Source organism: Indicator indicator, chromosome 12 (genome assembly GCF_027791375.1).
Source record: "Indicator indicator isolate 239-I01 chromosome 12, UM_Iind_1.1, whole genome shotgun sequence".
Taxonomy (NCBI): Eukaryota; Metazoa; Chordata; class Aves; order Piciformes; family Indicatoridae; genus Indicator; species Indicator indicator.
In genome coordinates, this window is record NC_072021.1 from 11,282,815 (window position 1) to 11,298,547 (window position 15,733).

A 15,733-nucleotide genomic window follows, 5' to 3' on the forward strand; every position below is an offset into this window, starting at 1 on the left:
ACATGTCATCAGTTTGTCCTCTGCACTTGCCTAGACCTCGAAAGTACAACGGAAACTTAGGAGATATCCTGACCTTAGATGCATATTAGAATCATAGAATTGTTAGGGTTGGAAGGGACCTCAAGGATCATCCAGTTCCAACCCCCCTGCCATGGGCAGGGATACCCCACACCAGATCAGGTTGCTCAGAGCCACATCCAGCCTAGCCTTAAAAACCTCCAGGGATGAGGCTTCCACCACCTCCCTGGGCAACCTGTTCCAGTGTCTCACCACCCTCATAGCGAAGATTTTCTTCCTAACATCAAATCTGAATCTACCTATTTCTATTTTTGTTCCATTCCCCTTAGTCCTATCATTACCTGACACCCTAAAAAGTCCCTCCCCAGCTTTCTTGTAGACTCCCTTAAGATGCTGAAAGGCGACAATAAAGTCTTCTCGAAGCCTTCTCTTCTCCAGTCTGAACAGCCCCAACTCTCTCAGTCTGTCCTCACAGCAGAGGTGCTCCAGCCCTCTGATCATCCTCATGGCCCTTCTCTGGACATGCTCCAGCACGATCAGATCCTTCCTATTGCTTGACTGACCAATGCAGCTCCTTATTACCATCTAAATTATTTTTTCCAGAGATGAGTATGAGGTCAATCAATAACATTTTTTATTAGCAGATAAAACAGAGGAGGAATGAGATGAGGGGCCTCATCATTAGAAGACTCCAGGGAACAAATCTGTTCTGAAATATTTTGTATTACACAGTGAGAGTTGCAGTTGTAAAGCCATAAGAGCTTAAGTCCTGCTGAGGAAAGATACTATGATGGGAACAAGGCAAAAGGGGAACTAAAAATAAGTCTGGCATTGTTGACCTTGATAACTTTTTTGTGTGAGTATGATTTGTGGCATTTCTGTATTTACAGAAACATCTGGAAGATTTACAGATTAGACAATTATGGATAATTACAAATTATTTGGTTAATACATGATCATATGAAGCAAGTTATTGATGTCATCTCAGAGTGTGCCTGTGAGCTGTGAAAAATGTTACTGATGCTATTGCTCAGTTTATGCGAGCTGAAGGAAATGTGAGAACACTTCACCGGGAATTAACATGGCACTGCAGTTTTGCAATGCATCTCAAAGCCAGCAGATGGAGTGTTTCAGTTATGCAGATGAATCCAGTTACATTCCAAATTTCATGGAGCAGCTGATAGCTAACCCATGCATCACAGCAGTCACACTTTGCTTTTTAAGCAGCCAAGTGCTTGTGTGTGTTTTTAAGTTTGGGAGGAAAATGTATTTTTTTTTTTTTAATTACAAACATTTCTTGTTTGCTTGTTTGGTTGGTTTGTTTTTAGCTACTGTGCCTCTTTAGACTTTGGAAATTCTCAGAAAAGTGCAAGTGCTTGGTGGTGTTAACTCCTCACTGCCTCACAGAAAACAATAAATCATATCGATAAAGACTGAATATTTTTAAGCGAGTAGGACTATAAAAGCAAAATAAAAAACCTTTCCAGTCTTAAAGTGACAGAATTATGGTAGTGTATGATTTTCCTTATCTGAGTAAAAGTGATTATTTTTTTTCTGGAGGAATGCTTCTGTAAATAAACCTTGTGTGTAACACTAAGCAGAAATAGTTTTGCAATACATTTTTCTAACATGCCAGATACTTTTTGTTTTCTACTAATATTTTTGTATTTACTGCATTCACAATTCTAATCCATAAATGCAACTATGCTGTTTCATCTCAATAAATATTTTGAAAATTTATAGTGATAACAAAATAGTGTAAGCAATAGGTCAAGCTTAATGCCACTGAGCTCTCTAAAAAGATTTTCACATTGAGATTTGAATCTCCTCTTCACTAAAGAAAAAAAGCAACAGTAATAGTGTAAGAAGAAATATGCTAAATAGCAGTGTTGATGTCTTTTGGTTTTGTGTAGAAATATCTGAGCTGGATGTCTTTGTCATGATTCATTGATGGAACTACTAGCTGGAGAAAAAGCAAAACACATGCAGTTCTGTTCTACAGGAGCTTCAAGATAATTTTTTTCTCTCTCTTTCAAACTGGAGAAAGACTTGTAGAAAGGCAATACCAACAGCAGGTTCCATATCCAGTTCAAAGGTAGTCATACTGAAAAGGTCAAATCTTGCTCATTGTTGAAAAATAAGTCATTTTGAAAAAGGTATATTAGACCTCATCAAGATTTTATATGAAGAGAAAATGTTGTTACAGCATATTTTGTTTTTCCACATGTGTTTCTGAGAATAGTACAAGTTTTCCTATTTTTTCAGCCAATACCAGAAGTTCTTTCCATTGCTCTTGATTTCCCTCCTTGCATGAGAGGCCACAAGTGAGAATCTATATGTTTGATTGGAACACTTTGTATGCAAGAGTAAGGAAAAGAGAAAGCATGTGTGTGTATTCAAGAAGCTAATCTAGAAAAAGAATCAATGTATTTGCTTAATAAAGAAAAAATGACAACACAAAAAAACCCAAAACCCAGCACTGTATTTACTAAGAAAATGTCATTCTGGAGGAAAGGAATGCAGTGACATATATCAAAGTGAATGTGTAATCTAGTATAGCTAGAGAAGAAATATAGGAGAAATGTATAGAAACTGATAGTTTATTCCATCATTTTTCTTTTAAGTTGATTATCAAGAAAATATACAGAGATTCAGAGGCTTTGATATAGTTACAGTAGGTATATTCCAATTATTTTTGGACTGTATAATTTCATAACAAATATCACTGTGTAATTGACAAAGGAAATAATAAAATATGGAAGGGCTGCATCTAGAGCACTTCATACAGGATGAGACTGAGCATTTCCTTACAACAGTGTGGAGTATTAGAAGGTGTGTTTTTATTTCCTGGAGAAGACTATACTGCATGTGCTTTGCCTGCCTTAGTATTTATCAGTCTATTTGCCATGGTGCATTCACATACATGGATATAGACTTCTGTAAAGCATTTTCATAATGCTTCCTGTGAAAAAGACTGTATAGTCTTTGTTCTATTATAATCAGAACTTTTTAATTACTCAAAGAAGCAGGGAATCAGTAGCTAACACTACAATAACATGTCTTTGATTTAGGGGGGAAAAAAAAGCTCCTTAATATATATACTATGGTGCTCACTATTTTAATGACGAAATAAAGAACACAGTTTTCAAAGACTTACAAACAAGCACCTCCTGTCTGAACGTCCTGTTAGGTAAGACACTGCTGTTATCTAATATTTAATAAAGAGGGTATGGCTGATTCAGCCTGGAAAAGACACAGAGCTCTCCCTTTTCCCTGTTCAGAACTGAACAAGCTTTAATAGTCTGCAGAGATCCTTTACAAGAATTTTTCAATGCAGTAGAATTTGTTTCCAAGTAATAGCTTTCCTGTTAGAGGTAGTTTGTCATGTCAGAGGGGATGACTATTCATAAGCCAGTGGCACTATTACCAGCAATTATTTAGAAACAGGAGGTACTGATTAATTTCAGAAATATTGGCTACTGAAAGCAGGCATTACTACCACAGGATGGATGAGACACTTGGAGAAACAGTTGCCAAAAGGTGAAATAAGCTGAAATCAAGGAACATGTCAATTAAAGATGTAAAGTCACTTAATTTAATAGCAAATTACATGGTTTACTTACTTGATAAGAGAAGGCACAGGTTTCTCCTGCTAAGAGGGAGGAAATCAACACCCAAGACTGTGCCTTGGGCTATTATATACAGAAATTCTTCAGTCTGGCTTTCCATGCAACCTTTCCGTCTAATTTTGTTTTGCAACCCAAGTTTGGGTGATCCAGGATTTTTTGTTGGAAGATGTTGTTGGCAGGAATATGGAGAACAAATAGGGTTTTCTTTGATGCTAGGATGGAGTGTTTGGGGTTTTTTTGGCACTGTTATTTTCCAGGGAAGAGAGAAAAAAAGACACCAGTGATGCTTTTAAATATTTATTCCTCTTACTCATTTCTTTAAATGGTTACAGTGTGGCTTCAGGTTTTAACTAGCCAGGCAGAGATAATTCAGCTTTTCTTGATGGTGATGACTCTACATAGTGAGTTTTATCTCACTTGGTAGGCAGAGGTGGATGAATCAGTTAATGTGCTCACCCTTGCCACTCTCTGTAATTCACTGTCATAGTAAGAACAGCTACTTAGGGAAACTTCTTACCAGCTGAAATTTAAAACCTAGTTAATCACATGAGCTCCCAACATTTTACCATAATATGCTGGGTTCCTTCTTGACAGCTTGTGGTATGAAATTCATCTGGCAGCCTCTACAATGAAGCAGGATGTCTCTGAATAGGGCCAGAATAAATACATAGAAAAAAAGCAACAACCTCAGTGTTTAAAAAATCGGAATTTCCATGTGGCTGAAAGCAAGAAGCATTTTGTTTGTTGTTTTTTCTTAAAAAAAAAAAAAAAAGCATTGCTTCTGAAGGTAATCCTTGTGAGAATGAAAAAAACTTTCTAGGTTGTTTACATCTAAAGCAATCTAAGCTGCCATAGGAGTCATCTGTTCTCTGCTGAAAGAATGAACAAAATGAAGGAAGACTGTCTGTGATAGTGCACAGTAAATACTGTGCCATTCCCATTTTAATTTCTTTTGGGAAAAACTTAAAACAGAACCTTAATTTTGTCCTGATTTTTCCAACCACTGAGTCTTCAAAGTCTTTTCTAATCTTCAAGTCACTTCAAACCAGCATCATATTTATTTGATAATGTTTATTTCCTATCTGAATCCTTACTGGAACTTTTTTCATCATTTTGAATTTTATTCCTGCTTCTTCCCCTCCCCTTTAGTTTGACTAAATCTATGATGTTTTAGAAGGATTATATAATAATTATTATTTTTTCCCTTTTTCTTTCTTTAAAGCTATATATGTACCAATTTTAACAGGCTTTTGAGATTTGTAATAATCTCTTCTTGGTCACTTATCTGAAACTACTGCAAGATTTCAAACTCCCAGATGTAATTGTGTTTTTCTTTACTTTTTTTTTCTTCACTAGATTAAGTCTTTGTGTAAATCTTATTGAACAAGTCTGTATCCCAGATCCTAGATTTTAATGAACCAGCTATATAACGACAGAGATTCACTGTGTATGCCAATGGGCTTTAAATTTAAGGAATTCAAGTCATCATAATATTGACTGGTCTAATGTTAGGTTACAATTAGTGTGAACACTGTAATGAAGGTTTTTTGGACATTTGAACTTTTAGTTTAAAAGTGTAGCTCTAAATATATCTCAATTTCTTTAGAAGTTACTTTTGTTTTAACCTCTATGTTTAAAGAGGAGATTTGGTTATATTCCACTAGTACCAAGAGTGAAGACTCTTATTGTATGATTGTTTTCCTTACTTAAGAATTCTGATACTTATCACATTGACAGTATTCTTAATTAATTATTCTATTATGGGCAACTTAATTTACTCTGATTTTTTTTTTCCAAATGTAACTTTTTCAAGCTGTGTTACCTACTTAGAGACCCAGAGTTCTTTGCAGAAAAATCTTTATCAATATATAGAAAAAGAAATAGAAACAACAGTAATGAAGCTTTAAAAGCAATATATTGAGTGTTTTGAACTAAATGCCAACCTACAGGTCAGGGGCTGCTCTGCTGGAAAGCAGCTCCACAGAGAAAGACCTTGGAGTGCTGGTGGGCAGCAAGTTCTCCATGGAACAACAATGTGCTCTGGTGGCCAAGAGAGCCAATGGGATCCTGGGATGCATCAAGAAAGGTGTCCAGCAGGTCTAGGGAAGTTCTTCTACCTCTCTGTCCTGGTGAGACCCTGGAGAGAATCCAACAGAGAGCCATGTGGATGATTAGGGGACTTGAGCATCTCCCCCAAGAAGAGAGACTGAGATCCCTGGGGCTATTTAGTCTGGAGAAGAGAAGACTGAGAGGGGATCTGATCAATGTCTATAAATATCTGAGGGGTGGGTGTCAAGTGGAGGGGGCCAGGCTGTTTTTGGTGGTTCACAGTGATAAGACAAGGAACAATGGGTTCAAACTTGAACATAGAAGATTTCACCTCAACATGAGGAGAAGCTTCTTTACAGTGAGGGTGACAGAGCCCTGGAACAGGCTGCCCAGGGGGTTTGTGGAGTCTCCTGTGCAGGCTACCCTAAGTGATCCTGTTCTGGCAGGGGGATTGGACCCAATGATCTCATGAGATCTCTTCCAACCTCTGATATACTGTGATACTTCAGAAGATTTAGTTTGACCTGCTACTGCAGTGGTTGTATCTTGCCACTATTTTTCAAGCAGGTCACATAGAGAAGGCTGACTGTCAAAGTACTGTTGTCAGTTTACAGTATTCTGGGAGTGGTCTTCCTTGTCATTTTGACTTGTTAAGTGTTGGCTCAAAGAAAACTTTAAAAAAAATCCCAATGTGGTTGTAAAATTAACAGTTTCCCAGATCACGCATTTTTAAAACCCCAACAAATAAAACACAGTACAAGACCTTTGGTTATGTGGTTAACTTTGTAGTAAAGGGAACAATGAAAAGAAAGTGTAAAATATATGTAATTCTTTCAACAACCTATTTTTATAGTGGAATCTCTGTTCACAGGGTAGTTCCACAGAGTAAATTTCCCATGCGATCAAACACAAATCTGCATGAATTCATTTTCTGACATGCCTTTGATAACGGTGTTCTCTTTAGGGCTGCAGGGAAGACTCCTGGATCAGTTTCTGGTTATATGCTGGTTACTTCCCACTCTTCAAGAGGAAGAACTGCAAAAAAGAGTGGGTAGAAAAAGAAAAAAGAGCACAGGGTTATGGTACTAACAAAGGCAATTTTCACAATAAAATATAGAAGTCATAGCTGAAAATATTCTTAAATGCAAGAAGGAAAAGCAGGGTGGCCAAATACCACCAAGACCAGAAATTCTGTTATTTGAAACCAAAAGTATGCTAAAACAACACCTACACCTTTAATACATATCTACAATCTCCCCAAACATAAGAAATCTGATTCCCCTGCAAGTTTGGCTGCACCAGTGTGTGTGAGGGGTATTAATTATGGCAGGCTTTCAGTCCCTGAGAAGATTTTTAATTTGTTCTGTGATGAGATTCCAAATGTTCTCTCTTGTTTTTATATGTAGTTAAATTTCCCAGATGTTTGTCACATTTGAGAGATTACCCTTCTTTTGCTGCATGAGCATGGAGCATGGAGACAGTTATATTGGAACAGATGATTCCTCGTCTGTAAAACATTCAGGATATTTCATGAGGGACAAAAGAGAAGTATTGAAGTATCCTTGCAAGAAAAGTTAATTACATAGTAGAGATAAAAACTTGAGTGCATTTCAGTCGACTGTTGAAACCAGACTTTCACCTGTGGCAGTTACAGTCATGCTTTTTAAAACAGAAGCAGAAGACTATATCCTGTCAAAGAGTAATGTAAAACCCAAAGTAATTAAGTCTTAAGGGTAAAGGTAGAACCCCTGTGAAACTGTTAATCTTCTTCTGTTGAATGACTTACAGGTTGTAGATTTATGTTACATCTCCTTTAATATTCCTCAAAGACCGGTGATACTGTTCATGTTAAACCTTTTTTTTTTTTTTTTTTTTTTTTCAGTTAAAAGAAATAACAGTTTTCTATTGTGGAACACACAGTGGCAAAAAAATGTTTATTTCAATACCTGTAACAAAAATGGTTTTGTTAAGTAAGATCCAATTCTTTTATTTTAGCACCTTCCCATTTTAAACCTTTGGTGTTGATTTCCATGTGAACATGAGCAGCTCTTTTGTTTTGTTTTGTTTTTTTCACTCTTTATTTCTTAAAAGAAGAAACATGCTCAGTGTTGAAGAGGCACAATCTTTTGTTCCTCTTCCAGTTTCCACAGCTGAGACAAGTGGAAGACAACACTAAAATACTTCTGAACCTCCTTCAGAAAGGTGGCTGAAACAGAAATAAGAACTTATACTTTGGAACAAAACCAGCACTTCCATAAAGTCCTTGAAATGCAGTGATAATTACTTTATAGTGATAGCTTCTTTTTGGATGGTATTCTGTGCTAGTTCCACTGAGCTTGTTACAGAATTTCCTGCCAACCACATGAAATTATTAGGAAAGCCATTTTGTCATCTCATTATATCTTATGCAAAGGCTAGGCAATCTATCTTAATCATTTCCAAAGAAGTATATCTATCTTTTTTCCATAACCTTAAAAAGATACAAATCATAGATCAAGAAAAAGCCTTAAAAACAAGCTTCTTTTGAACACTCTGTAATGTCTACATATTGGCACAGTTTCCAGTAAACTGTGCAGAGAGTAAGTATTCAGTTATTTTGTTTGTGAAAGCAAGTGCTTTTAAGAAGAAACCAAAATGAAATGGCAATTTAGTTAAGAAATCCTGACTTTCTTGGCCCTCATAATAGCTCATAATCACAAAGATGTTTACAGCGGTGTTCTTGTGTTGTGCTCTTCACAAACACAAGATTTCTGTGGTTTACACAAGTCTTTATTAGGCATGCCTGGAATTTCTCTAGACTGGAGAAAAGAGAAATAAGCATTATATGTAAAAAAATAATGACTAATAAAGCTAGAAAATCAAAAGCAACACACAGAGATAGACATAACCACAACACAGCAAGTTAGTATTACTTTGGGAACTTAATAAAAATATCACATAATCAGTGGTGGGTTTTTTCCTAAATGGCCAGGCAAAATATTAAACATAGACTTTGCTGGACTGATAGAAAGTTCAATGTAAAATCTACTATTGGAGCTGAGAAGGAAGTGAGAAGGATTCTCTGAAGTACTGAGTATTGTGTTAAACAGGCATAGGGGACTACATGAATACAAGGAAGAGATTTCTGAAAGAGCACATTTAATGCATTGTAGCTGTTATGGATACCTGCACCTCTGCAGAGCAAGACACAGGTGCAATGTACTTCAGTTCTGATGCGCTGCAATGAGGGCTTGCTCCTGGTATGTACGCTTTCCATGCCAAGCCCAGGAGGAAAATAAGACTCAGAAAGAGCCAGGATGTTGTAATCTTCTGTTAGGAATGGACACCAGTGAGTGTCCTCAGTATAAAAGTCACCAGTCACATCTGTTATGAAAACACAGAGAAAGAATGAAGTACGCAAGGTACTGGACATTTGAAGGAGGCAACAGGAAAGATGGAGAACATGAAGAAAATAATTCCAGTGCATCAAAGGAGATAATGATCTTGATTGTTTGTACCAATATGAAAAAAGTTAAATGTTGGAAGTTAAGGTTAAAGATGGGATACCAGGTTTGTGCAGAAAAGGAAAAGCATACATGGGAGACAACTACAATATGATAAGAAGAAATAAAAAGGGTAAATTTACAATACAGTCCAAAGTAAAATGCAGTCATTACATCTGATGAGCATGTCCACATTTCCATTTTGTAAATGGGCTCAAAGATCCTGTTTTAAGGCATGTCAGAAGCATTAAAATAATAGAGAAGCTGAGATGGTTTAGAAATAAAAGATTCTGTATATTTTTCTAAAAGTGGGAAGGATTGCAACGAGGGAGAAAGGGGTTAATCACTCTAAAATCTATTACTGAATCATTCCACTATATACTTTGAAGTGTTAAGAAACACATAGGAGAGTATAATATGAAACTACAAAGCAAGAGGTTTCACAAAAAAGGACCATAAACGAGAATAAGGAAATAAGAAGGATAAACACACATTAGGATAAACCTAACATAATGATAAGGCAAGACAACAGAAAGGGAATCCAGCACAATGGAAGAGAATTCTCTAATCATCATGAAAATGAACTGCTCCCTGCAGCCAAAGATAGTCAAGTGATCAAAGATCACAAGTGGAAAATGATGTTGCAGAAGCATGCAAAGATTGGGAGAGAAGTGAGTAAAGTTGATGGATCCTGAATGAAAGATAACCACTGACTAGGGAGAAAAGAACAACTTTGCAAACAGATAGATTGCACACAAAAAAGGAGGAAATGAACATGGATGACATGGCTAAGGAATACTTTTACAATTGACTGTGCTTTAAGGTGGATGCAAAAGAAAGGTGAAAGATCATCGGGATATCAGAAAAGATACAGAAGAAAAAAAAAGCTACATGTGAACAACTCATCTTCCATTTTCTCAGTTTTTTCTTGAAGTAAATGGCAGCAAATATTAACTGCCTCTTTGAAAGGAAATACACAAGCAACTTCAAAATGTGTGAGTATGTTAATGCAGACAGTATAATTATAGTGGTGACTATTATTAAATAATGCATTAAACAAAGAATATTAAGCAAAAGATATGGAGTACTTGGAAGGTGACAGGTGAGGAAACATTTTATTCACAGTATAGCTGAATGGTCAGGAAGAAAAGAAAACGCAGACAATCCTGTAGTGTACTGTGTGAGTGCAGTTATAGGACATGCAAGGGCAAAGGGTGTAGATGTGGTGTAAGTATTAGCTCACTTTGTTAGAAAGCAATGAAAATTCTATACATATATAGAACTGATGTTACTGATGCAGCTCTAATCCCACAATGGATCAAAGGATGACTGAAAACAGAAAGACCAGAAGTGTTTTCTGATTTCAAGAAATATTTTTCTATGTAAAATTGATGAGAATTAAACATCTGAATTTTAAAATCTGGTAGAAAACAATAAAATGGAAACTCTGAATCATACTAATTGTTTAAAGAACATTGAGTGCTGTTCATCTTAAAACTTCAAGTGTTTTTCTTTTCTAGTCTAACTTCAAGCTTTTTACAATTCTTTATCTCAGGCTTTGAATCAAATCTTCTCTTTAATGAAAAAGTTTGCAAGGAAATTTTATTTTGAATGCTAGCTCTGAAATGTAGATGAAAAAAAGATCACAGTATGTTACCAGTTATTTCAGCGTGAATTTTGCCTAGTGAAAATAATGTCATGTTTTCAACATTTGATCAGACCAGTCACTTAATGCATGTTGTCTAATTTGAATGTAACCAAGTTGGTCTGCCAAGGTGAAGAGTGTTACAGAATGAATTTGCATATGAAAGCAGAGATTAAAGTGCATGTTTTATGAATTCTCTTGGCATGATTTTGCAGATTAAAAGGGTTTACCTATCAAAATCAAACTTCATTGTTTGTTTTGTGGGTTTTTTTCCCCTCTCTTGGAATGAAATGTTTATCTTCTGACACGTGCATAGCTGTGTTACTTTCTGATAGTCATTGTTGAAAAATATCAAGTTAGATCTTCCAGCATATGAATATCTCTCTTTTGTTACAGTTTGGATATGGAATAAAGGGAGTAAGTGGAACTTTTATATGTCATGGAAGGTTTTATTTCATATATATGTATGGACAGGAATAGTTAGTGGATTCAATATGAAACATTGGGTTCCATAATCAAGTGCTGTTTCTTATTGTTTTGGTAATGCTGTTTGGTTGTTTTGGTTTTTTTTTTTTTTTATTTTGTTTTGAGGACAGAAGATTATTTGACATTGAATTAACAGAATAATATGTATGTGTATAATTGATAATTATCCTGACTTAGATACAACAATAGTCACTCTGGTCCTGAATGGCAGAGCCAATATATTTGGTGGGAGGTACCAGATTTCTAGGATAAAGATCTTATGATGAGTAAATAGTTGAGTATTGTAAAGTGACTTGTGTATTCCGAAGGATTTTTCAAGTGTTAAATAAAACAGCTGAACTTAAATAATAAATAATAACACATAAAGGAGATTTAAAAATAGTTGGAGGATACAAGGGAGATGCAGAAAGACATAAATAAAACAGAATCCTAACAATGAAGCTTGATAACAAATGAAAGTATGTAGGCACTGATATGAAAATGAATTCCCCAAACTAATTTGCAGTAGAAGGTAAAATTTGTTATACATGCCCAATGAGGCAAACAAAGCCCTGATTACTTTCAGGAGGATCTTCCATTCTCTTTCTATACTATATATCTATGATACATTAATATTTGTAGTAAAAGAGCAATCATGCTTCATAAGAGGCATCTTTTCTCATATTTCAAGATAAATATGAAAAAAGCTAAGATAAATATATTGGATGTGCCACTCTTCTGTTGTCAAGAAAAGTTATTTTACAGCGTAGCAATGCTAAACATAGAATCTTAAGAAATTTCTGCTTAGTGCTTCAGAGAAACATGTCTCTGCAAATTAAATGCTATATAAAAAGGCATGCATGTGAATATGCAATAAAGAAGATGATTTAATGAGCTCAAATATATACATGTGTATAAAGAGACAGCATCTGCTTTGTTTGTAGTTTGTTATGAATGGTATATCATTTTTCTCTGAAAGAGTTTGCTGAGCAACTGAGTGTTTTGTGCTCTTTCTCTAGGTTCATGAAATCCCTCCACTAGCAGAGAGGGCTTGCTCTGAGCGTGCTTGAGGAAGAAAAGCTTTGGGAGTGAAAAGGAAAAAGCAGAAAAACCAGTCTAGTATTGAAGAGATAAGAAAGGTGAAAGCCTGGAGAGGGAATGTAGACATACAGTTAGATTGCAAAGCTGGTGGAGAGGAAAAAGTATCATAAGGACATAGAGGACTTAGGAACTGCTGTAACTGAGCGTTAGAATTGAAGGCAAGAGTACAAAGAACTGTCCTGCCAGGAAACAGTGACTTGGGAAAGATCCTTTTATATTTATTCTTGTTTTCTATTTTTTGTTTTTGTTGTTCAGAAACTGGATTTTCTATATATAGAGAAAATTGTTTATGGTCCAAGAAAATTTGGCTTTTGCATGCATGCGCCATTTGAAAATTGGGGATATTCATGTTAAAAAGGATTAATTTTCTTCACAGTAGAGCTCCTGGTGTAATGTTTTGGATTTGTGACTAAAACAATGTTGATAAGAGAAGGACGTTTCAGTTATTGCTGAATAGTGCTTACTCAGTGTCAAGACCTTCCTTGTTTCTCATACTGCCCCTCACCAGCAAATAGGCTGGGGAGGGGCAAAAAGCTGGGAGGGAACACAGCTAGGAGAGCACACCTCAAATAACCAAAGGGTTATTACCTACCATATGATGTCATGCTCAGTGACAAAAGCTGAATGAAAGGAGGAAGGGGCGGGGAGGGGGAGGGGTGGGGGTGGGGGTGAGGATTTTCAGGGTTCTGGTGTTTGTCTTCCAATGTAACTTTTAGGTATGATTGCTTTCCTGGAAATGGCTAAATATTTGCCTACCAAAGTACCCAATGAATTTCTTAGTCTGCTTTGCTTATGTGCACAGATTTTGCCCCAACTATGAAACTGCCTTTGTCTCAACCCAGAAATGTTCACAATTTTAACCTTTCCAGTTCTCTCCCTCACCCCACTGCAGAGGAGTGAGCAAGCAGCTGGGTGCGGCTTAGCTCACTGCTGTGGTTAAACAGCAACACTCACCTAGGATCAGTCAAACTATGTGAGTTGTTAGTATTTTATTTAGAAAACTTAGAGAAACTTACTAAGTTCTTTCTGGTTGCAAATGCACAATGCAGTTGTTTAAATGAGATAATATAATGATGTGATAGTTGGCTATTTCACATTGAGTCTTGAAGTACACCACTTCTAGAATCCAAAATTGTTGATTGAAAAAGACTTATTCACAGTAAATATCTTTCCAGCCTCTTCTAGTCCCAAAATCTGAGAAGGAGCAGCAGAAGGTTAATAGATCTAATCTGTATCAAAGCTGCAGCAAAATAAACTCATTTACTTTGCTCTGACTGCTTCTCTTCCTCTTTACAAAAAAGGGAATTGATGCAAATACTTTGCCTTATAGGTAACCAAATTTAGTCATAGATGTTGTTTATATGTATTTATTTTCAAAGATGCTACCATATGTCTTTACATAAACAGTATGGAAAACACATTTGTTAGGTGGGTGGAATTTTCATTTGTTATAAAACATGGGATTTACCTTTCTAAATGCAGTACTTGCAAACAAGTATTTTGATGTTTTTCTTTTTTTTTTTTTTTTGTGAATCATGGATTCTAATGATAGATTTTATTGAAAGTTGATAAAACTTGGATTGCTAACTGTTGTTTTCTTGTGCTTTTTTTAGGATTTATTTATACCTGTGGTGGAACTTTAAAAGGACTTAATGGCACTATAGAAAGTCCTGGCTTTCCATATGGATATCCAAATGGTGCAAACTGTACATGGGTTATCATAGCAGAAGAAAGAAACAGGATACAGATCGTCTTTCAGTCTTTTGCTCTAGAAGAGGAATATGATTATTTGTCATTATATGATGGGCATCCTCATCCTGCAAACTTTAGAACAAGGTAAAGAAGAAATATTATTAAAACACAACTTGTATTCATATATTAAACATAGTTGAGGAAATAGTTAAAGCTTAATGTTTTAAAATTATGGATTATTTCTTATTCAGACTTGAGGGTGCACTTTTCTTAGTTAATCACAAAGGTCTTAGAAACTGTGATGCATTTTAGCTTTAAAGCACAGGCTAAAATTAATCTAGCCTTCTTAAAAATTCTCAACGAAACATAATTAACTACGAAGCATATGAGTATGAATAAATGAATGCAAAATGAATATGGGATTGTGGAATTCTCAATTTGTGAGATTTAGTAGTGATGGAACTTTTATAATCTTTGCAATGGGAAGCTTTGTAGAAATCAAAAACCACAATGTATTTAAGACAGGAAGAATAGGTTGGTTTTGGTGGTGTGTTTATTTTTTTCTTTTTTCTTTTTTTTTCTTTTTTTCTTTTTTCTTTTTTTCTTTTTTTCTTCTTTTTTTCTTTTTTTCTTTTTTCTTTTTTCTTTTTCTTTTTTTCTTTTTTTCTTTTTTTCTTTTTTCTTTTTTCTTTTTTCTTTTTTCTTTTTTCTTTTTCTTTTTTTCTTTTTTTCTTTTTTCTTTTTTTCTTTTTTCTTTTTTCTTTTTTCTTTTTTCTTTTTTCTTTTTTCTTTTTTCTTTTTTCTTTTTTTCTTTTTTTCTTTTTTTCTTTTTTTCTTTTTTTCTTTTTTTCTTTTTTTCTTTTTTCTTTTCTTCTTTTTTTCTTTTTTCTTTTTTTCTTTTTTCTTTTTTTCTTTTTTCTTTTTTTCTTTTTTTTCTTTTTTTCTTTTTTTCTTTTTTTCTTTTTTTCTTTTTTTCTTTTTTTCTTTTTTTCTTTTTTCTTTTTTTCTTTTTTCTTTTTTTCTTTTTTTCTTTTTTTCTTTTCTTCTTTTCTTCTTTTTTTCTTTTTTTCTTTTTTTCTTTTTTTTTTTTCCTCCAGTTGTGTATGATCATATTCTAACACAAAGTGATTACAACAGTGGAAAAAAAGAAACCAGTTTCAAAGGTCAGGAGTGTGATAGGTCACAGAATATTCTTTATCAGTGTCTGCTTCAGAGTCATGGTCCAGAAGTCCAGTTCTGGGAGGTTGTAGCATGAGAGATTTGCAATAATTCTGTAATAGCAACAGATATATTATCCATACATTTGATAATTATCTTTACTATCAATTATCTTGATTTCTGTAAGTCAGGTTGTCATCTACCAAGACTTCTGTAAGGCCTTTGACACGATCCTATACAATATCCTTGTTGCTAAAGAGGAGAGAGATGGATTTGATGGATGGACTATTTGAAGACATTGGGTGGATGGCCACATTAGTAGAGTTGCAGTTAATGGTTTAAAGTCCAAATGGAGATCAGTAAAAAGTGATGTCCCTCAGGGTCTGTATAGAGACCACTACTGTTCAACATCTTTGCTAATGACATGGACAGTGGGATTGAGTACATCCTCAGCAAGTTTGCAAATGATACCAAGTTGAGTGGTGCAGCTGATT

The 15,733-nt window shown here is 35.1% G+C and overlaps 1 protein-coding gene across 3 annotated transcripts in view; it reads left to right on the forward strand.

Annotated features, from left to right (window-relative positions):
* The window catches only part of CSMD3 (CUB and Sushi multiple domains 3), a 383,091-nt gene that overhangs the window by 44,343 nt on the left and 323,015 nt on the right, over window positions 1-15,733 (forward strand). For all 3 annotated transcript variants that reach the window (XM_054385441.1, XM_054385442.1, XM_054385443.1), the window contains exon 2: window positions 14,003-14,225. In XM_054385441.1, the coding sequence (XP_054241416.1) occupies window positions 14,003-14,225 (223 nt within the window). The remainder of the gene's footprint in view (window positions 1-14,002; window positions 14,226-15,733) is intronic.